This window comes from Schistocerca piceifrons, chromosome 1 (genome assembly GCF_021461385.2).
Source record: "Schistocerca piceifrons isolate TAMUIC-IGC-003096 chromosome 1, iqSchPice1.1, whole genome shotgun sequence".
In the NCBI taxonomy this organism is placed as follows: Eukaryota; Metazoa; Arthropoda; class Insecta; order Orthoptera; family Acrididae; genus Schistocerca; species Schistocerca piceifrons.
In genome coordinates, this window is record NC_060138.1 from 1,067,693,512 (window position 1) to 1,067,716,802 (window position 23,291).

Here is a 23,291-nt window from a genome sequence, read left to right on the forward strand (position 1 = left end):
GTTACAATTAGGAAACCATTTGCAATAGGGCCCAGTTCCATATGAAGTTTCTTGCTTTGAGTGATATCCCTGAGTACTGAACATTCCGCCTGGAACTTTTTGTCTATGAAGTGTCAATTCTGGCTCCTCACAGTTAGTTCTTTCAACGGCCTTTCGACTTGTCTGGCGTAGCGATAATGCAGTATTGCAGGTTATAGAACTGGGTACTCCAAACGTTGAATAGTGTTTTATTTAAGATACTACTGCGGTTCCGCAGTACCATGCAATTTTTTTTGGTTGATAATGCTTACGAGCCTGTAATTTAACAAAACTGCAAGCCAAAGGGTGACTAATGAGTGACGAGACTGTTTCTCCACTCATCTGCACTCCGCAGTGCAATTCTGTGTGCCCGTTGTAAGTGATCCTTCCCACAGTACAGACGGCTGAGCGACTCCGAGGATTGGTTTCAGCTGCCTAATTGTCAACACTGGTATTCGTTGGGCAGTGCACCACCTTTCTTTCGAAAAGTGCGACAGTAGCGCACAAAACTACTGTTCTCCTTAGGGGGAAGAGAGAGAAAGAGAGAGAACGGAAACAAAAGAGACAGCCGAGGTTAACATCTTCATTGACATCATGAGAGAGTGCAGAGAGGCTTGGAATTTAAACCAGGACGTTGTCTCCAAGTCTAGCTACCAATATTAGTATTGTATCAGCTCCAGTGCCCTCGCCCCTTTAAATAGTCGCTACGAACATTTCTTACGACACCGATTCGAGCCGGCTACCTCTGAAACGATCACCGGTGCACCAGCCAATGTTAGTGAACTCTGCTATGGTTGTCGGTATCGGTCCTGTAACGAACTGTTCGCTTTAAACGCATACAACTTTTATGAAGCTTCCTGTACATAGCATCGATGATATATGAAGTAATGTTAGACCGTAGCTCAAATGGGCCATTATAGATGATGATGATGTTTGGTTTGTGGAGCTCTCAACTGCGCGATTATCAGCGCCCGTACAAATTCCCAACCATTGCTCTGTCCAATCTCGCCACTTTCATGAATGATGATGAAATGATGTGGACAACACAAACACCCAGTCATCTCGAGGCAGGTGAAAATCCCTGACCCCGCCGGGAATCGAGCCTGGGACCCCGTGCTCGGCAAGGGAGCCATTACAGAACTGAAGTATGTGCTAGACTTGCAGTCAGAAATCGCAATTCGTCCACGAAGCGATTATTCACCAAGTTGTCTATCCCAGCAGTTTAAAGCTGTTTTCGCGATTATTCGCTACTCTAGGGAAATGTAAAAACTTCTGTAACAAATCTTCTGATGTTGCGTTGAAACCAAGTAAATGGAAACTAAGGTGTAACGACTCATCTTGATGTATTAGAAGTTGTGGAGGCACTGAATGCATACCTGTCTGTAAAGTGTACCACTATCGTCGACACTTCCGAAGCCGGTATTTGAACATAACCGAGTTCCGTGGCTCGCTCTGAGACAATAGCAGGCAGCCGGCGTCTCGTTTGTTTGCCTACGTAACAGGTGGGGCGCTACTACACTTTGTGTCTTACACGTCTCAGATTTATGGCCACCATCTGACGCAAGCCGTGAGAGCGAGTAAAGCCCGGGAGCAACGACTTTACAGTACACGTGGATGTCGTTGATGTTAACATAAAACTATGTGCATTGCTTTTATTTCATTGACTTCATTTTTCGGCTGGCAGTTCTGTTTTCCAGCAATGGTACGTCACCGTATGCACTACATATTTCATATTTTTCTTTTCAGCGAACATGAAAGAGGAGAATAATTTCCTGAATATTGTGCCTATTGCCATTCTTCATGTCATTATCATAGTGTGATACTTTATGCGGTAATCCTTCATGCGGAGGTCCTGAATGTTGTGATCCTTCATGTGGTGGTCCTTCAACTTATTATCCTTTACGTAGTGATCCTTCAGGGTGGTGATCCTTGACGTGCTGATAGTTCAGGGCCGTGAAAATCCTCATATGGCGATCCTTCTGCTGGGGTCCTTCATCTTGTGATCCTTCATGTCGTGATCATTCTGTTGGGATCTTTCATGTGATGAACCTTAATGTATGTTTCACCAAGTTTTGATGGTCACTTGTTCCTCCTGTTAACTTTATGCATCAGTTCCCATTCTCTCTGCAGTAAGGTGGTCATTACTGGAAGCACGGATAAAATATCAGAGATACATTTCTCTATCAACAGAGTGGTCCAAAGAGCACCCACACAGCAACCACAATGCTGTTACCATAGGACAACTTGTAAGCTGCAAATCATTGCACGCAGCCATCGATAGCCCGGCGTTAAGGTCCCGTTTGTTTCGTTGACGCGCGAACAGTAGATGCTTCGTATGCGTATGGGGCGCATAATAGTGCAATGATACGTTTAATTTCACAATTTAAGATAATTACCGCGTATTATAACTTATATTCACCGACATCTGACGCACAGCGGCTGATTGAGTCACGAGTTGGAAAAGTCAACGGTATCAAAGAATTAATTGTGGACATGCCGTACCGTGCATTATATTCTGATAATGGGTGTATCGCTGCGATATTTAGAATTGAATCAAGTGATTATCGCAAAAGGAAGCACATGACAATGGTAACGAGAAAGCGATCAATAGACTTGTGTGGTTTGGCTTTGAAAGTGATTCCGATTTATGTACAAGAACAGCGTTCGGCAATGTAAACTTTGAAATTTGAGAAAAATAGGAGTAAGCTGTAGGAAGAGAGGGGTAATATACCACATGCACAAGATCCAAGAGTGGATAATAAGAGTGGTAAACCAAAAACGAACTCTTCTGATTAAAAAGGTTGTAAGACAGGGATGCAGTCTTTCGCCCTTACTGTTCAACCTATACATCGAAGAAGCAATAACGGAAATAAAAGGTACGTTCAAGACTGGAATTAAAATTCAAGGTGAATGAATATAAGATCCGGTGATGACGTTGCTATCCTCAGTGTAAGTAAAGAATAATTACAGGATCTGTTGAACGGAGTGAACAGTCTAATGAATACAGAATATGGACTGAGAGTAAATCGAAGGAAGACGAAAGTAATGAGCAGTAGCAGAAATAACAATAATGAGAAACTTAACAATGAAATAGGATCACGAGGTAGTTCAAGTTAAGGAATTCTGCTACCTAGGCAGCAAAATAACTTATGACGGATGAAGCAAGGAGGGTATAAAAACCAGACTAGCTCTAGACAAACGGCATTACTGGTCAAGTGAAGTCTACTAATATCAAACATAAGCCCTAATTTTTGAGAAATAGATTGATGATAATGTACGTTTGGAGCATAGCATTGTATGGTAGTGGAACATGGACCTTGGAAAAACCGGAACAGAAGAGAATCTAAGCATGTTATAGAAGAATGTTGGAAATTAGGTAGGCTGATAAGATTTCCAGTGAGGAGGTTCTCTGCACGATCGGCGAGGAAAGGAATATATGGAAAACACTGACAAGAAGGTGGAGTAGGTGATTGGATATCTCTCAGGTGACTGGCAGCATAGGGGAGTTATGTAGGAATTTTACGAAGGAGGAGCAGGTACTGATAATGGGTGGAGCAGGGAATAGTCTTGATAGGGACGGGGAATTTGATTTAAGTGGTGACCTGGTAAAGATAGCTATTCAAACTGGTGGCACTAATGTGCACTTCGTGCAGCTGTTTCAGCGTCATGATCGGTCTCATCTTAATGCGGCTGTTAGGAGCGTTAACATGGAACTAGAGATAGCATTGATGGCAGAGGACATGGCTCACATTGCACTAGCACCGGTTAAGTCTATCAGTAGATCAGGTTTCACTTGGCTTAGCCTGCTCCTCAATAGGTACGGGAAGGGGAGGCTGGCAAAGCTTATAGGTGACAGTGTAATGGGTGGTGGTGGGATCACTCATGGAAAAATTCCTATAGTGGTTGCTGTCAGAGCTGCACCTTTTTTAGATTGAAGTCAGATGATAGGTATACCTGTTTAAAGGGCGTCCCTCTAACTAAGAAATCACCTACAGATGATATCATGTTTCCAAGTAGAGAAGAAATTAGCATATATCATCAAAATATAAAGAGGCATTATAGATAAAGGTGGTGAACTGCTTATGGATGTTACTCTGAAATTATTGGTACATCGTAGCACCACTTAAATAATTTGACAATGCAGATGCTTCCTTTACCAAGATACAGATTAGCAGGCTGTTTTTCAAGGAGTTCCTTGCGGAGTGAGGCAGTGGCCAAGTACATAAAAAACAGTATTCCATTTGAATTCATAGACGTATCACAGCACTGCACTGAACAGATATTTGAATGTTGTACAGGGGCAGTTGAATTTAGTGAAACAAACTTCTAATTGTTGTTGTTTATGGGTCCCCTAACTCTGACTTCAGAGCATTTCTGCTCAAGCTAGACAGAGTTCTTGATTCACTTTGTAGGAAGTACCAGTAATTAGTTATATATTGTGACTTCAGTATTAATTTTGTATATGATTGTGCAAGAAAAAATACGTTGGAAATCTCCTAAATTCAAATGATTTGATGCAGACTGTGTTTTTTTCCAACTGGGGTGCAGGGGAACTGTAGCACAGCCATAGACAGTATTTTTTATTCATTCTTCATTACTAGATGGCACTCTGCTAGTAAAAGGGTGAATTGTCTTTCAGACAGTGATGCACAAATTTTAACACTAAAAGGCTTTTGTACTGAAACAAATGTCACATGCAATATCAAACTATGTAGGAAACTCAATCCAACAGCGATAGAGAGTTTTTTAAACCTCGTCAAGGACTAGTAGTGGCAGGATATTATAGTGCCGGTAACATAAATGACAAATACAATGCCTGCCTCAACGCATTTCTCATGCTCTTTGAGAGTTGCTTTCCATTAGAAAGCTCTAAACGGGGTATTAGCAGTAAAAGGCAGCCTGGGTGACTGACTAGTGGGATAAGGATATCATGTAGAACATAGTGGGAATTATATCAAAATGTTAGAAGTAGTCACAATCAAGCTACAGTAGCCCATTAGAAACAGTACTGTAAGGTGCTTAAAATTTTTATTAGGAAGGCAAAGAATATGCGATATGCAAAAAGAATAGCTAATTTACAGGATACAACGAAAACCATATACAGTTGTGATGGAAGTGTCTGGTCAGCAGCACAAGGTCGATGATAAAGAGTCAGTTTGTAGTAAAAATATTTCTGTTACTGATAACTCAGATATATGTACAGTATATAACAATCATTTTTCTGAGCTTGCTGGTGAATTAAATAAAACTTTAGTTTCTACAGGGAATCGTATAACTATCTTGCGAAATACCTTTCCGAGATTGATATCTGAAATACTCCTTTGTGATACAGAAAATGGGGAGATTGAGTCAATAATTAAATCATTGAAGACTGAGGACTCTCATGGATATGATGGAGTGCCTAGCAGAATATTAAACCACTGTGCTGCACATTTTAGTCCCATATTTAGCCATATTTGATTTGGAATGGTCAGTTTCCTGAACGATTAAAGTACTCAGAAGTAAAGCCGCTTTATAAAGAGGGGAAAGGAATAATGTAGACAATTTCACACCTATTTCTATGTCATCAGTGTTTGCTAAAGTTATTGAAAAGGCTGTGTATGTAAGCATAATTGATCATTTTATATCACACAATTTGCCATCAAAGGTACAGTTCGGTTTTAGAAGTCGTTTAATAACTGAAAATGCTGTTTTCTTTTCTCTGTGAGGTACTGGATGGGTTAAACAAAAGGTTTCAAACACATGGCATATTTTTTGGTTTAGCTAAGGCTTTTGATTGGGTTGCTCACAAAATATTGCTCCAAAAGTTGGACTGTTGCAGAATATGGGTAGTAGCTCACAATTGGTTCAATTCTTACTTGAGCAACAGACAGCAAAAGGTAATTATTAATACGCTGAGAATGGCTGTGATGTGAGGTCTGAGGGGGGGGGGGGGGGTATAGTCAAATGGGGGTTGCTCCAGGGATCAGTGTTGGGGCCACTCCTGCTCCTTTTTTTATATAAATGATATGCTCTCTAGTATTACAGTAATTCTAAAGTATTTCTGTTTGCTGATGACACTAGCTTGGTAATAAAGGATATTGTGTGCAACATTGGCTCTGTTCCAAATAGTGCAGTTCATGACATGAGTTCACGATTTGTAGAAAATAAACTAATGCCAAATCACTGTAAGACTCAGTTTTTACAGTTTCTAACACACAATTCAACAAAACTCGACGTTTTAATTACACGGAATGGGCATTGATTAGTGAAACTCAACAGTTCGAATTTCTAGGTGTTCAGATAGATAGTAAACTGTCGTGGAAAGCCCATGTTCAGGATCTTGTTCAAAGACTTAATGCTGCCATTTTTACTATTTGAACGGTAACTGAAGTAAGTGATCGTTCGACACGAAAATTAGTCTAGTTTTCTTATTTTCATTCGCTGATTATATTTTGGGATAACTCTTCCCATTCTCAAAGGGTATTTTTGGCTCAGAAACAGGCAGTTCAGGAAATAAGTGGTGTAAGTTCTAGAGCCTCTTGTCAACCTCTGTTATCTAGCCTGGGTATTTTGACATTGGCCTCTCAATATATATATGTATATATATATTTTTACTGTCATTTGTTATTAACAATATCAGCTTATTCCAAAGAATAAGCAGCTTTCGCTTGGTTACTACTCGACAGACATTGGCCTCTCAATATCTATATATTTTTACTGTCATTTGTTGTTAACAATATCAGCTTATTACAAAGAATAAGCAGCTTTCGCTTGGTTACTACTCGACAGAAATCGAACCTGCATTTGGATCGGACTTCCTTAACTCTGGTGCAGAAAGGTGTGCAGTATACTGCTGCATCCATTTTCAATACATTGCCAAAGTATTCAAAAATCTTAGCAATAATCCACGCGCTTTCAATTCGAAACTGAAGAGTTTCCTCATGGGTCACTCGTTCTATTCTGCCGAGGTCCTCTGTATGTGTTGGTACCGATTCGGTCAAAGATTGACGGAAAACATATGTGCATTCTGCGGGAAACAGAACCCTGTTGTCACACTTCACACGTGAGCTAAACGAATGGCTTCAGACGAGACTGAGTCTTTGTGAGTGTGGTGATATTGTTTTATGTTCGCACACATTTCATTACCTCACATACGTGAAAATTTTACTACGTAATTGAACAAAGAAGACATCTATGGTGCTTACATGCGTCCCTACGCCAGTCCTGCAGGAAATGTGCTATTCGCTAACTCATAAAGACAAAATGTCTGGAATAAATATTCGGATATGCTAGCCCGGTAAAATAGGACTTGTTCGAGCAGATCATAGGTGAGTATCTCAAGAAATAAGTCACATTAAAACAATTCCCTATTTGTTGAAAATTAATGTTTGTTGCGTCCGCCAAACAACATCCAGAAGGTTTTTCCGAAACGAAGTCTGCTGAACAAGAGACAACTTCGTTTAAAACGCAGATGTGCAGATATTTGAAACGTGGCAAACAGTGACGTCATCAAAATAATGGAGCAACGTGGAAGAGCCCTGGAGACACCGTAAGGTTTCGGATTGGTTGTGTACTGGTAAGAGAGAAATTTCGAAACCAGATTTTAAATAAGACATTTCCAGGGGCAGACGTGGACTCTGACCACAATCTATTGGTCACGGACTGTGTATTAAAACCGAAGAAATAGAAAAAAGGTAAGAAATTACGGAGATGGGGATAAACTGAGACAGCCAGAAGTTTTTGAGTGTTTCAGAGAGAGCATTATGCATAGATTGACAAGAACAGGGGGGAAGGAATACAGTAGGAGATAAATGGGGAGCTTTGAGAAATGAAACAGTGAAGTCTTTCTCTGTAGCGTCGACAGGTATGAAAGTGAAACATGGACGATAAACAGTTTAGGCAAGAGTGAACAGAAGTTCTTGAAATATGGTTCTACAGAAGACTGCAGAAGATTAGACGAGTAGATCACGTAACCAAAGAGAACGTACTGAATGGAATTAGGGAGAAAAGTAGATTGTAGCAAACATGACTAGAGGAGGGGATCGGTTGACAAGACACATTCTGAGGCATCAATGGATCACCAGTTCGTTACTGGAGGGAAGTGTCGGGGGTGAAAGTCGTAGAAGGAAACCAAGTGATGAATACAGCAAGCAGATTCAGAAGATTCAGAAGAAGATAGGTTGCAATAGTTATTCGGAGATGAAGAGACTTGCACACGATAGAGTAGCGTGAAGAGCTGCATAAAACCAGCCTTCGGACTGAAGATAACAACAACAACAACAACAACAAGCAACGCATCTAATTTCAATATCGAAACCTTAACGTCATAATAAACAGCAAAAATTTGCTAACAATAGAATATTCTAAGTCATTATAAAACCAATGTGTCGCTAAAACCTGCAGAGTGTTGGGGTCCACAAATTAACTGCGAAAAACACAAAAATACACAAACGACAATCAGAAAATTCATTAACATTATGTTACCCAAAACCTCGAAAACACCTCGCATAATTTGTGTCGATACCTTCAGTTAACTACCGCCCATATAAGCGGGCGCACGCCACGCGCCTCAACATCAGTACGTGAGAGTCAAAGGCTGAAGGCTTCAGTTGACCACACTGTCTAAGAATTTCTAAGAAATTTTGGAAAACTTTAAGGCTAACAATGGCAAAAATTAATCCTTCAGATCCTTGTAGACAAGAATAAGCTGGTACCGAAATAGATATCAGCAAAACAATGTGGGAAACGTTGAATTTGTTTTCAAATGCTCTTTCATAAAGGAAACCGAAGAATGTTGTCACCATACAACTGCAGTTCCACTCCAAAAATTACTGAGATCAGTGTGGACGATGATGAAAAACGATTGAAATCACAAAAACTCAGTAACATTCCATGGATCGACGAAGTCCGTTTCAGATGCCACACAAAGTTTGCCACTGAAATGGCTGCAATCATTACCATTGTTTATCTCAGATTTCACCAATAGAAAGTGTTTTCAGCGATTTGAAAAGAAGAGATATCACATATAATTACAAATTAGGCAGCTAAACAAATGCACAGAATTATCATTCTATATGATTCAATAATCATTGCTAGTTGAAATCCTTCTGAGACAAAACACAGCGTGTTTCTCTATAGAAAAAACGGGATGTAGAAACGTATTTATCATGGGAAATCCTATGCTTGTTCTTCAAAACATGATACCTGTAATAGAGCTCACCAAGCGGATTCGGTGTTTCTAAATTTTTGGATGCCTCCTGTTCAGGAACAGACTGATGGCTAGTAAAGAAAATATAGGAAAATCTAACAAGATTTACTTCTACATTGAAAACTGCTAACACATGTTTCTGCTAAACTGAAAATTCCCTGTCAAATAAATAGTATACTGTAAAAGACACAGACACGGAAATACCATCCAATGCACCTCAACGAAGGACACAAGGACAACTATTGTTTAGGTTGTACATTACTGACTTCATGGAAAGTGTTAGTTACAATCTGAGACATTTTGTAGCTGATGCAGCTATCTATGAAACTTGTAGAAATAGACAGTTAGATCGTGACAAAATGTCGGATTAATGGAAGGGTCAGCTACTAGCTGTGGCTCCAGAGAAATGATAATTTGTGCATTCTACGAAACGAAGAAAAGAAGTAGCTTTCGTGTACAGGGGTACTGGCAAATAACTGTAGTCAGTAACGTTTTTCAAAAACCGTTGACTTACGATGTGTGCATATTTGAAGCGTAGTGATTACACAATAACAGTTGTAGACAGGTAGGTAGGTTTCGGATTATTGGTATGGTAGTGTAAAACTGCAATTTATGTAAATAGGTGGTTACTTACAAAATATGATCAATTTTGGAATACTGGTCAAGTCTATGAGGCCTATTTCAGGCCGGACTAATATCATTCATCCATCCGAAAAACAAAAAAGAGATGCGATCATTCACATGGAGCTTTCGCTGGGGGTGTAGTGTTACAGAAAAGCTGAAACCTGCATAAAAAACGCCAAGAACTGTCTTAAATGCCGGAAGCCATGAATATTCTTTCGCTTCCTGCATATTGCTCTCGGGTAAACGCTGAACATAAAATTGTCCCAACAACTGCTTGCCTAAATACATAATATATAATCAGTTTCTCTTCCCATGCTCAAGCAATTCCAGCAGGACAATGCGACGTCCCACACCAAAATTCCTACAGATTGGCACCACGAACACTCTTCTGTATTTAAACACATCCGCTGGCCACCAAACTCCCCAGACATGAACGCTATTGAGCATATCTGGGATGCCTTGCAACGTCCTGTTCAGACCTCCACCCGCTCATACTCTTACGGATTTACAGACAGACCTGCAGGATTCATGGTGTCACGTGGTGTTGCAACACTTCTGCGTGCTATCGGGGGACCTACACGACATTTGACATATGTACCAGTTTCTTTGGTTCCTCAGTTCATAAAAATAACTAAATTTTTTCATTTTATTTTTTTCTTTATGTTCCCCAGCTCTAAGAAGATCGAGTTTAAGAAATAGGGGAAACGGATCATCTTATTATAAAACAAAATTTTGTTTATATAAAATTTTTCCTAATTAAGCAGACATGAGAATTTTGTGAATATATGATTGTTCATGTTGTTTGTATGAATGCTTGACTCATTTCTACCATATTCACATATAACTTAAATTTTCTGGTATCTCGTGCAGCGACTAATAATAAAAATAGTATGTAATAATAAAAAATTGAAGGTAAATTTTTAAATTAAACTAAAAGTTCCATATCACGAAATTCATTATCATTATTTTTAAGTACTACAACCTGAGCAACTAACTCCGCAGATGATGATAAGATTGAAGAAATTTATGATGAGGTACAATAAATTATTCAAATAGTTAAGGGAGACGAAAATTTAATACTCATGGGAGACTGGAATTCGATAGTAGGAAAATGAAGAGAAGGAAAAGTAGGAGGTGAATATGGACTGGTTATAAGGAATGAAAGAGGAGGCCGTCTGGTAGAATTCTGTAGAGAGCATAACTTAATCATCGTTAACATTTATATTGAGAATCATGAAGGAAAGAAGGCTGCATACGTGGAGGAGATCTGGAGACACCAGAAGGTTTCAGATTGATTATGTATTGGTAAGACAGAGATTTAGGAACCAGGTTTTAAATTGTAAGACACTTCCAGGGCAGATGTGGACTTTGACCACAATTTATTGATTATGAACTGTAGATTAAAACTGAAAAAACTGCAAAAGGTAGGAATTAAAGGAGATGGGATCTAGATAAACTGAAAGAACCAGAGGTTGTAGAAAGTTTCAGAGAGAGCATTCGGGAACGATTGACAAGAAAAGGGGAAAGAAATACAGTAGAAGAAGAATGGGTAGTGTTGAGAGATGAAATAGTGAAGGCAGCCGAGGATCAAGCAGGTAAAAAGAGGAGGGCTTGTAGAAATCCTTGGGTAACACAAGAAATATTAATGTAAGGAGAGAATATAAAAATGCAGTAAATGAAGCAGGCGATAAAGAATACAAACTTTTCAAAAATGAGAGCGGTAGGAAGTGCAGAATGGCTACCCAGGAATGTCTAGAGGACAAATGTAAGGATGTAGAAATATATATCACTAGGGGGTAAGACAGATGCCGCCTACAGAAAAATTAAAGACATTTTTGGAGAAAAGAGAACCACCTGTTGAATATCAAGAGCTCAGATGAATAACCAGTCCTAAGCAAAGATGGTAAAGCTGAAATGTGGAAGGAGTAAAGAGTGTTTATAAATGAATATCGGGTTTTAACGCTTTATAATATTTATTATATTAAACTTGCAGTTATAAATTATATGTCAAATGAAAGAGCAACTCAAACAGTTTTACAAAGAACTTTATAAATGTTAAATAATAACGAAGTACACAATTGATTGACCTTCACTGTACCCAAGCGCTGGATAGGCCGCAAGGGGCCCAATGACAGGGCTTGCCTTGCATGGCCCCCACGTTCAACCGACCTAACGCCATGCGATTTTTTCCTTCATCAAGTATCGTTTGTACGTGCCTCCGCTACCAGTATACCTCCCTGAGATAAGACACCGGATTGAAGCAGATTTTGCTACAGTCACTGAAGACACACTTATCAATGTTTGGGAAGAACTTGGCTATAGACTTGATGTGTGCCGTGTGACAAATGGTGCTCACATTGAACATTTATAAGGTTCTTGGTAAAACTGTTGAGGTGCTCTTTCATTTCACATGCCATTTATAACTGTAAGTTTAATATAATACATATTATAGAGCGTTAAAACCCCGATATTCATTTATGAACAACCTGTATATGACAAAATAGAAAACTGAGTTATCTCGAGAAAAATGCCTTCGCTCAAAAGAGAAAACAAGATGTGTTCAGTAACTGCGAAAAAGCTCGAGATTGTTCTCTCACATCTCATCAACGAGGTGCTTGTTTATAAGAATTACTTCACAGTAAGTGCTCAAAAATGTCGCCGCCGACTTCGAGGCACTTACTTATCCGCACACGGAATGATTTGACACAACTGAGCAGTGGTTCCGATGTACTAGGTCGACACACATTGGTTATGCCCTGAATCATACTATCTCACGAAGCTGGCATTTCATTATAAACTTCACTCTGCAAGTAACCCCACAAACAAAAGTCAGACGAAGTACGATCTAGCGATCTTGCAGTCCAGGACACTGGACCGCCTCTTCCGATACGCCGACGATTGTACACGCTACTTAACACTTGTCGTGCTGCTACAGAATAATGTGCTGGATAACCATCATGTTGAAACCACATTGTTTGTAGCAAGTCCAACATATTGCCTACAACCAACAGTGGAAATCGACCTCCAAGAGTATTCGATATTTATCACCTTCTAAGGTGTCATCGATAAAGAACGTAGTAATCAGTTCCTCACCAGTTATTCCACACCAAAAATTCACATTTCACGGACGCTGAAGTTCTACTTCGTGAAACCAATGTTGATTTTCCGCGTTTCAATATTGCTTATTGTGTCGATTAATCGTACCGTGGTTTGTGAAGGTCGATTCGTCAGAGAACAAAGAAATTGTGGTCCTCTGTAGAGGCTGAAGCTAAATGGTTCAAATGGCTCTGACCACTATGGGACTTAACATCTGTGGTTGTCAGTCCCCTAGAACGTAGAATTACTTAAACCTAACTGACCTAAGGACATCACACACAACCATGACCGAGGCAGGATTCGAACCTGCGACCGTAGCGGTCACGCGGTTCCAGACTGAAGCGCCTAGAACCGCGCGGCCACACCGGCCGGCGAGGCTGAAGCAACCACTGACAAAATGTTACTTGCTTCTGGAAATAACTGCATGAAATTCTTGACGAATGATGTTTTCCATGTTTCAAAATTCGGCACACATTTGTTTGACTAATTCCCGATTCCCGACTTAACTGCCTAGTGCTGATATCGCTAATATCGCTGTTCTATGAGTGTCTCAGCAACTGTTCGTCGACGTTTCCTTTTTCATGAGTGTAATGTTTACTCGATGGAGAACTGTCAAATAACCTGACAAGAAGAAGCGCGTGATTTCATCCCGTTTGGAAAACGTGGAGCATAATGGGTTACAGCATTATTGACATTCCTGCCACTTTTTCCATACATTGTAAGAGGTCCATGACTAAGAACTTTATTGCTAGCGCACTCAAGCAGATGTAACTTCGATGGCTTGCTCACGCGCCGCCTGATATGTAACGTACAATAGAATCTCTGACCAGAGAGCAGTGTCGGCAGCAATAGAAGTAGCATCTCGCAGTCGGGCGCTTGGGTCAGGTCGCTCTTAGAGAGCAATTGTCTAGTTGTATACCTCACGGAGAGCACTCGTGTCTTGTATGGAATTGCGAGGAGCCGGTCGTGGAGAGCGATGGCGGTGCCTGAGCGATGTAGCATAAGGTAAAACCAAAAATTACTATTTATAGCTGCGCGCATATTTTTGTGCTATTTTTATATCAAGTCCCACGTAAAAAAGAAGTGTAACCTCCCAACATTTTATTTATTTCCGTAACCTCGGAATAAAATGTGTCTAACCTCTTAATAAAAATGTGACTCGTATATAACCTTTCAATAATTAAGAAACTGTGAACCTAAACTAGTAAATCTGGACGTTAGTAATGCTGCGTCATGGCCCTGAAAAGTCATCCTGAATAAACTGAAAATTCTTATAATTAAGTCGCCGGATAACGCGTATATATCTGCTCCTTTAAGAAATTTTTCTGGCACTGCCCAGTGCAATGCTGGCCGCTAGATTTGTCACGTATAAAAAGAAACAACTGATTTTTCTTTACGATAATCTGGATGACCATGGACAAGAGAAATCAGTAAAATCTTTAAATTCAGGTGAAAGACTGTCAAAAGTTAATTTTATACGGAAGATTATTATTAAAAGATTTTTTTTAAAAAAACATTTACATGGGTTTTGATATAACAATAGTACAAAATCAGTTGTTACAAATTACATATGTGCGCTGCTATAAACAGTAATTTTTGGTTTTGCCTTTTATTACATTGCTCAGGCACCGCCAGCGCTCTCCACGACCGGCTCCTCGCAATTTCATACCTATACAACTGCTCTATAAGAGCGACCTGACCCAAGCGCCCGACTGCGAGCTACTACTCCTACTGCTGCCGACACTGCTCTCTTGTCTGCGATTCTGTTGTAGCTTACATATCGCAGGTAGCGCGTGGGCAATCTACCGAAGTTACATCTGCTTGAGTGCGCTAGTAATAAATTTCTTAATCATGGACCTCTTACAACATGTAAACACTTGCAACTTTCTCTTCTACCGCAATAGCCAGCGTTTTAACTAATAACACAGGCAGGTTACGAAGGAACATATTTAAGAAATAAGTGACTTCATGCACGCCATAATATCAAGTGAAATAATGAATGAATGAATGAATGAATGACTGTTTACGAACAGCTACGAGGAGAAAACTGCAAAATATTGAGTCGTTTGCAACACGTATCTGTTTTTATGTTTTCAATCCAATCCCTTTTTCTCGAGATAACACCGTTTTGCTACTCAATTCTGCCATCTGTATATTACAGCGCCGCCTGTCTCAACGACAGAAGTGTTACACACAGAATATTTCCTCCCGTAGAATCGAGTTTTACAGTAAAAATGGTATATTGATATTGAAGATTTCGAAGTTGTCTACCGGCCGAACCCAAGAGGATGGGGCAGGGCGGTTAACATTAGTATCACGGGACAGTATTTTTACAAATGTTGAAAAGATATTTCTCCATTTTTAATCCAATGCGTGGTTCTTGAGATATTTTGTCCTCTCAAGATAAAAAACTCACTCTGCATACCGTTTTCACAATAGCAACAAGTTTTTATGGCTGAACATTGTTTTGCCAGTAATTCGTACGTACGTGTCGTAGACGCGTTTCGTCGGGAACATCCAGATGGCACAGTGCCGAACAATTCAACAACAACGAGATTAATCGCCCGTTTCCGGTAATAAGTATGAGTTGTAGACAGGAAGAGAACTGGGAAGGCTGCCATGTGCTCAGAAAGCGATGCAGAATTTGAAATTCCGTGCATATTTTTTTCGCAGTGTGCAGCAATTGAAGGCCCCTGAAATAGTGTCTAACGCACTGTACACGGTTTCGGTCATTTATTGACGTTCATATTATTGCAGAACTGGGCCTTGTTTTCTTCACTGATGAGGCGCCATTTTAGCTTAGTGGGTAGTTGAATAGCCGGTCGGGGTGGCCGTGCGGTTAAAGGCGCTACAGTCCGGAACCGCGTGATCGCTACGGTCGCGGGTTCGAAACCTGCTTCGGGCATGGATGTGTGTGATGTCCTTAGGTTAGTTAGGTTTAAGTAGTTCTAAGTTCTAGGGGACTGATGACCTCAGATGTTAAGTCCCACAGTGCTCAGAGCCGTTTGAACCATTTTTGGTACTTGAATAGTCAAAACACAAGAATTTGGTCAACCGGAAACCTACATATATTTCATGAAAACACCTTGCTCTTTCAGAAATTTGGCGTGTAGTGTGCCGTATTGTCTCGTCGAACAATGAACGCTAATGTCTTTGAAAATACAGTGAACAGCGTTGTGTGCTAAGGCATCACCACACAGTTCATTTATCTTCTGGAGGCAGTGAACGCTACTGTTGATTGCAGTAGGATGGTGCCACTTGCGCACGTCTAATGAAATAATTCATTTCGAAAGTGAATATTTTGGTGATAGAGTCATCCCCCGATTTAACGTCTCAACAAGCCTTCGTCTTGTACGTATGTCTGCTGGTATCGTCTAATGAAGTAATTCATTTCGAAAGTGAATATTTTGGTGATAGAGTCATCCCCCGATTTAACGTCTCAACAAGCCTTCGTCTTGTACGTATGTCTGCTGGTATCGTCTAATGAAGTAATTCATTTCGAAAGTGAATATTTTGGTGATAGAGTTATCCCCCGATTTAACGTCTCAACAAGCCTTCGTCTTGTACGTATGTCTGCTGGTATCGGGTTTTAGCCGAAATATTCGTGGTTTTTACGGTCATGTCGGGCCAAATACCTTAAAATCCAGTCTGTCTGAATTTTTTTTGTTGCTTTTTAGTGGTGTAATAGAGAACGTACAACAAAGAACTGTTCCAAATTAATGACGTAAGCGCGAGGAATATGTACAAGGAGGAACAAGGAGACATATTATAAGACCATATATAGTTAAACGAGCCAATGCTATTCTTGTAAATGTGGTCTATATTTTCCTTAGTTGGCCGAACGAGTCTTATACACGAAGTCAGAACCATGCTAGAAGCAGAGCGAGCGCGGTAAAGCAAAATGTGCCTATCTGCTTATGCCAACCCCCACCCCACGAAGCTCGCACGGCGATCCTATCCGTGTTGAGACACGCAAGAGCATAACAAAGAATTTCATTCGAAATTATTATAATTAGCAAAATATTACCTTGCAATTCGAGGCTTTAAAGCCAACGTCGAAAGGAAGTTCTTCTTCACAAACGCCCAATGGACAAGTAAACGCAATAAACTGATGATGTAGTTGCTGAGGTGTAATTTAAAATTATCCCGTCGAGAGTTCCATGAAACGATTTCCAAGAAAAATAATGTTCATCATATAGTGGATTCATTTGAGACGTGTTAATACTTAACTACAGATCGTTGTTATTGCTTTTTTCGCGACTATAAGCCGCATCATCAAGTTAACGATGTTAAAATATCATTGGCATACCCACTGATCCTAATCAAAATTTACTCTGAATGGGTGTGCCTATGATCTTTTAACATTGTTCACCTGAATTGAAATGAGCGAAGTTATTGAGCGTCTTTCCGTTTTTCGTCCCAGGAGAACAGATAATTGTTTATTTTCTTTAACGAAGAGCTTTTAGTTTATTTTCTAGAAAGATTATCATACGAAGAAGATAGTAACTAGAAAGAATAAGCACATAGTTTCTTTGGTACCTACCAGATTATAATGCACAAACTATTTTAAATTGCAGGCAACCGCAGCTCTTCAAAGGCGTGATGTTAGGAAGAACTCTGCTCACAGCTGGTAAAATTATTGTTTGTTAAAACACGACCGATTTCGCGACTTTAAGCCGCATCATCAAGTTAACGATGTTAAAATATCATAGGCATACCCATTGATCCTAATCAAAATTTACTCTGAATGGGTGTGCCTATGATCTTTTAACATTGTTCACCTGATGATGCGGTTTAAAGTCGCAAAACCGGTCGTGTTTTAATAAGCAACAACTTTACCATCTTGAGCAGAGTTCTTCCTAACATCAATTATAATGCAGTTTGCTACTTTTTTTTTAAAAAGAAAAAAGTAACCTTGCGGTTTGTGGTAGAGGATTCTCTGTATACCAGTAACGCCCCCCCCCCCTCGCTCTCCCCCTTCCTGTTGCAGTTGCGAATGCCTCGCGGGAAGAACAATTGCCGGTAAGTGTCCGAGTGGACTCGAATCTCTCTAATTTCGTCTTGACAGCCTTTTCGTGACGTAAACTAGCAACTCACGCGTCTCGGAATTTTAAAAGTAGACCATAGCGTGATGCAGAACGCCTCTCTTGCAGTGTCTGCCACTGGAAATGACGCTTTCGTGCTTACTAAATGGACTTGTAACGGAATGCGCTGCCCTTCCATGGACCTTCTCTATTTCCCCTATAAATCCTCTCTGGTATGGATCCCATGCCGAATAATCAAGTATTGCTCAAACAAAGCTACCGAAATCTACCTCCTTTGTTGGTGGACTACATTTCCTGAGGATTCTTGCAGAGAAACTCAGTGTGTCATGTGCCTTTATTGCGATTAGTTTTATGTGGTCATTGCACTTTAAATCGCTCGATAGGCATACTCATAAATATCTTGTGGAAGTAACTGCTTCCGGTGACTGGTCTACAATCGTGTAATCATACGAGAATGGGTCTTTCTGTCTATTCACAGTACGTTACATTCATTTGTGGTGAGGATCAATTGTGACTCCCAGGCGTCGATCTTCTGCAAGTCTTCCTGCATTTCACTACAATTTTCTAGCGCTGTGACCTCTCCGTACACAACAGCATCGTTCGCAAAAAGCCTGTAGGAACTTCCGACGTCGTCTGCAATGTCATTTACACATATTGTGAAAAGTAATGGTCCTAGAACACTCCTTTAGGGTACGCCCGAAGTTACTTTTACATCTGAAGATTTCTCTTCTTTGAGAATAACATAGCTCTTTCTGTTTGTTATAAACTCTTCTGTCCAGTCACGCACTTGCTGTAATATTAATTTTATTCGTTAGGTGGCAGTGTGGAACTGTATCGGAAGCCTTACAGGATTCAAGGATTACGGCACCTTCCTGGGCAGATGTATCTACCGCCTTTTGCGTCTCGTGGATGAACAGAGTGAGCTGGGTTTCACACAGTCTTTGTTTTCGGAATCCAAGTTGTTCCTACAGAGGAAACTTTCGGTCTCCAGAAATGTCATAGCACGCAATTATATAACATGCTTCAAAGTACTACAACAGGCTGATGTCAGACAGATAGCTCTATAATTTCGTGCGTCTCCTAGACGACCGTTCTTCAAAACGGGAATGAATTGTGCTTTTTCAAATCATCAGGAAAACTTCGCTGCTGCTAGAAGAGGGACCAGTTCTTTCGCATATTCTATGTGAAACTGTACTGGTATCCCGTCAGTTCCAGTGCCCTTACCCCGGTTGATGGATTTCAGTTGCTTTTCCAACCCATGGTCACTGATTCCGACATCAACCATTTTTTCGTTGTTGCAATGACTTAAAGGAAATAATAAACCGCGATCTTCTTGTGTGAAACAGCTTTGGAATAAGACGTTTAGTATTTCGGCCTTTTCCGTGTCGTCCTCCGTTTCAGTGTCACTTAGTATTTTCCATCAAGTTCGTGGACGGAATTTTACTTTCGAATTCGCTGAACGCTTCACGGATGGCTCTCCTTACATTAATTTTGGCTTTATTTGGCTTTTTGTGTGGTTGTGTGGCTTTGGCTACGCTTAAATTTGCCTGCCGCGCGGTAAGAGGCGCCTTGCCACGGTTCGTGCGGCTTCCCCCGTCGGAGGTTCAAGTCCTCCCTTGGGGATGGGTGTGTTTGGTGTCCTTAGCTTAAGTTAGTTTAAGTTATATTAAGTAGTGCCTAAGCCCAGAGACCGATGACCCCAGCAGTTTGGTCCCATAGGAACTTACGACAACTTTTAAATTAAATGTTTTAAATTTACAGTGAAGCAGTTTTTGCTTTCGTAGCAGCTTTCTAACATGGCTGTCAAACCCCGATGAGTCATTTTCATCCCTGACAACTTTTTTCGGCACTTATCTGTCTAAAGAGCATTGTACAAAGCTATCGAACATTACCCAGAAAGCAGAAAGATATTTCTGTTTCGTGCTGCCTAGCACGTTTCGAGTACCTTTAATGTTTATCTTGAAAAAACTCACCGTAAAGATTATTAATAACGGCTAACAATATTGAACTGTTTCTGTTTCTGTTTAAACTGAGCAAACCAGCTTTAATGGCAAAATGTCCGCTTAAATGTAACGCCGAGTCCGGCTTTTCTATTTCTGGACCTGGCAACCCCACCTAAGATTAGATTAGATTAGTAATTATTCCATAGATCATGAATACGACACTTCGTAATGATGTGGAACGTGTCAGGTTAATAAAAAAAAAAAATAAACCTGACAAATGCGAGTAGTACTCGCGCTCTGAAGGTTCCGTATAAACTTAATTATGTATACATATAATAATAATAAAATCAAACAATGGAAAATCCAGAATGGAATAATGACAAATTATGAAAAGGGTAGATTGCTACGCACCATACGGTAGAGATTTTGAGAAGCAGACACGCACAGCAAAAAGACTGCTAAGCAAGTAAGCTTTCGACCAAAGGGGCTCCTTATGAAATAGACAATGTACACACACATGAGCAATGTCTCTGGCATAATAAAGATAAGCTGTCTCTGGCATAATAAAGATAAACTGTTCAAAAAATGGTTCAAATGGCTCTGAGCACTATGGGACTTAACATCTGAGGTCATCAGTCCCCTAGAACTTAGAACTACTTAAACCTAAGGAAATGACACACATCCATGCCCGAGGCAGGATTCGAACCTGCGACCATAGCGGTCGCGCGGTTCCAGACTGAAGCGCCTTTAACCGCGTGGCCACACTGGCCGGCAAAGATAAACTGTCTCTGACATAATAATGATAATAATTTCGTGTGGCTCAATCGCCTGGTGCAAGCCTTCCTAGAAAAGCGGACCTACAGCTTAACTTGGAATCGAAGCACGTGATGTTTCAGGCGACTACTCGCACCGTTCAGAGGTGAAGCCTGGTTGTAAAGAAGACTGGAAAATCTGTTATCCGACCGAGATTCTATCCCGCGAGCTCTCGATTTCCGCTGGACCACGAGGACAACATGTATGTAGATTTTTCGTCTATATGTTTTAATGGGTGAGTTTGTGAGAATCGCAGTGTGTGACATACATGGACGTATTTCTTGACTTGGAAGCATAAAATTATTCATACAGCTAAGGGACCTTAGCATTTGACATAACTTTCTCTTGATACCTTTACCCTTAAGTGGGAAAAAGGGGTCTTACAGTTGGAGAGAAGGACGTACAGACGGTCAGACAAAAAACCCTACATTTTTTTAATTCGCGAAACTGTAGCCTCTGGGGTAAACGTGTCCCATTACAAAATTTAACAACGTTAAATTTCCTACAAAAGATCCCTTTCATTTTTCCTTTAGGACTAATAGTTGGTGCATAGCGAACGAGCAAGTACGAAAATTTACGATTGGTATCTGAAGGTGTTGTGGGTTGCATAAAAGCCATAGGTAGGGGCTGCTGAATCACCCCACATACACTGAAGCGCCAAAGAAATTGGTACAGCCATGCGTATTCAAACACAGAGATATCTAAACAGGGAGAACACGGCACTGCGGTCGGCAACGCCCATTATCAACATTTAAGTGAGTTTGAACCTAGTGTTATGGTCGACGCACGAGCGATGGGTCACAGAATCTCCGAGGTAGCGATAATGTGGGGATTTCCCCGTGCGACCATTTCACGAGTGTGTCATGAATATCAGGAATCCTCTACATCAAATCTCCGACATCGCTGGGGCTGGAAAAAGATCCTGGCAACGGCATCAACGACGACTGAAAAAAATCGCTCAACGTGACAGAAGTGCAATCCTTCCGCAAGTTGCTGCAGATTTCAATGTTGGGTTATCAACAAGTGTCATCGTGCGAAACATTCGCCGAAACATCATCGATATTGGCTTTCGGAGCCGAAAGCCCACTCGTGTAACCTTGACGACTGCACAACACAAAGCTTTACGCCTCGTCTGGGCCGGTCAACACCGACATTGGACCGTTGATGAGTGGAAACATGTTGCCTGGTCGGACGAGTCGCGTTTCGAAGTGTATCGAGCGGATGGACGTGTATGGGTATGGAGACAACCTCATGAATCCATGGACCCTGCATGTCAGCACGGGACTGTTCAATCTGGTGGAGGCTCTGTAATAGTGTGGGGTAGCTGTAGTGATATGGGACCCCTGATACGTCTAGATACGAGTTTGGCAGGTGACACGTACGTAAGCATCCCGTCCGGTCCCCCGCATCCGTTTATGTCCATTGCGTAGCCCGACGGACTTGGGAAATTACAGCATGCGACACCCCACACGTCCAGAATTGTTACAGAGTGGCTCCAGGAACACTCTTCTGAGTTTAAACACTTCCGCTGGTCACCAAACACCCCAGACATGAATATTATTGAGCATAGCTGGGATGCCCTGCAACGTGCTGTGCAGAGGAGATCTCCACCCCCTCGTAGTCTTGCGGATTTATGGACAGCCCTGCAGGATTCATGGTGTCAGTTCCCTCTAGCACTACTTCAGACATTAGTCGAGCCCATGCCACGTCGTGTTGCGGCACTTCTGTGAGGTCGCGGGGGTCGTACACAGGCAGGCGTGCCAGTTTCTTTGGCACCTGAGTGTATAATGTGTGCGACTATTCGGTCATTCAGTATCACGTACTGTGCCACACGCGGCAGTTGGCGTCGTCTCACCTGACGGTTCGTGCGTCGCACTGCGGCGCGGCACGGCGCTGGCTGGCTGGGGAGCTGCCCTGCTGCGACGCCGCCGGAGGTTGTGTCCGCGTGGAGCAGGCGTTGTCGGCGCAGCTCGGCGGCCGACGCGGAGTCCAGCGGGGCACTGGCCGGCGGCCACGCGGCGGCGCCTGGCCACGGCTCCGGGCCTTAAGTAAGTAAGTGGCCCATTGCCGATAGCCGCCGCGCAGCTCGACACCAGCCGGCGCCGGCGCGGGTCCGGCAACACGCGTCTGTCGAACTCCGAGTTCGCCTGAAATCGCAGGTGCTCATCTCTGTCGACGACGAGTTTCACATCGTTTTTGCCTCAGAGCCTCATCTGTACCGTCTACGTATCTGGATTTCATCTGAGTCGATGGTGGCAGTAAAAATTTTGGAGGATAAGCCGTTTGTTTTAGCAAATGAATATACTGCCTATACGGCGGTAGTGAGGCTACATAGCTACTGTGTCACATCTGACAGACTCAAGGACAGACTTCCCACTTCATTCGAAATTCGCTGCTTAAATGAATAATTGTCCAAACTGTCATAAAAATTACGACATTTAAAAAGTCAAAAACACCTCACCATGCTTGACTGTTTAGCTTTTGTAATTTCCATTATAATTTTAACTATTATCGAGTGCTGAGTGTTGTTACTGTTATTCAGAATAGTAACCCATATTCCGT

General features: G+C 41.3%; 1 protein-coding gene across 1 annotated transcript in view; it reads right to left on the reverse strand.

The window, feature by feature from the left end:
• Positions 1–23,284, reverse strand: part of LOC124777677 (solute carrier organic anion transporter family member 74D-like) — a 218,328-nt gene extending 195,044 nt beyond the window's left edge. Inside the window, exons 1-2 of the mRNA XM_047253157.1 lie at positions 23,281–23,284; positions 22,585–22,876 (exon numbers count right to left, since the gene is read on the reverse strand). Coding sequence (XP_047109113.1) covers positions 22,585–22,876; positions 23,281–23,284 — 296 coding nt within the window. The remainder of the gene's footprint in view (positions 1–22,584; positions 22,877–23,280) is intronic.
• Between the last annotated feature and the right edge of the window lie 7 nt (positions 23,285–23,291).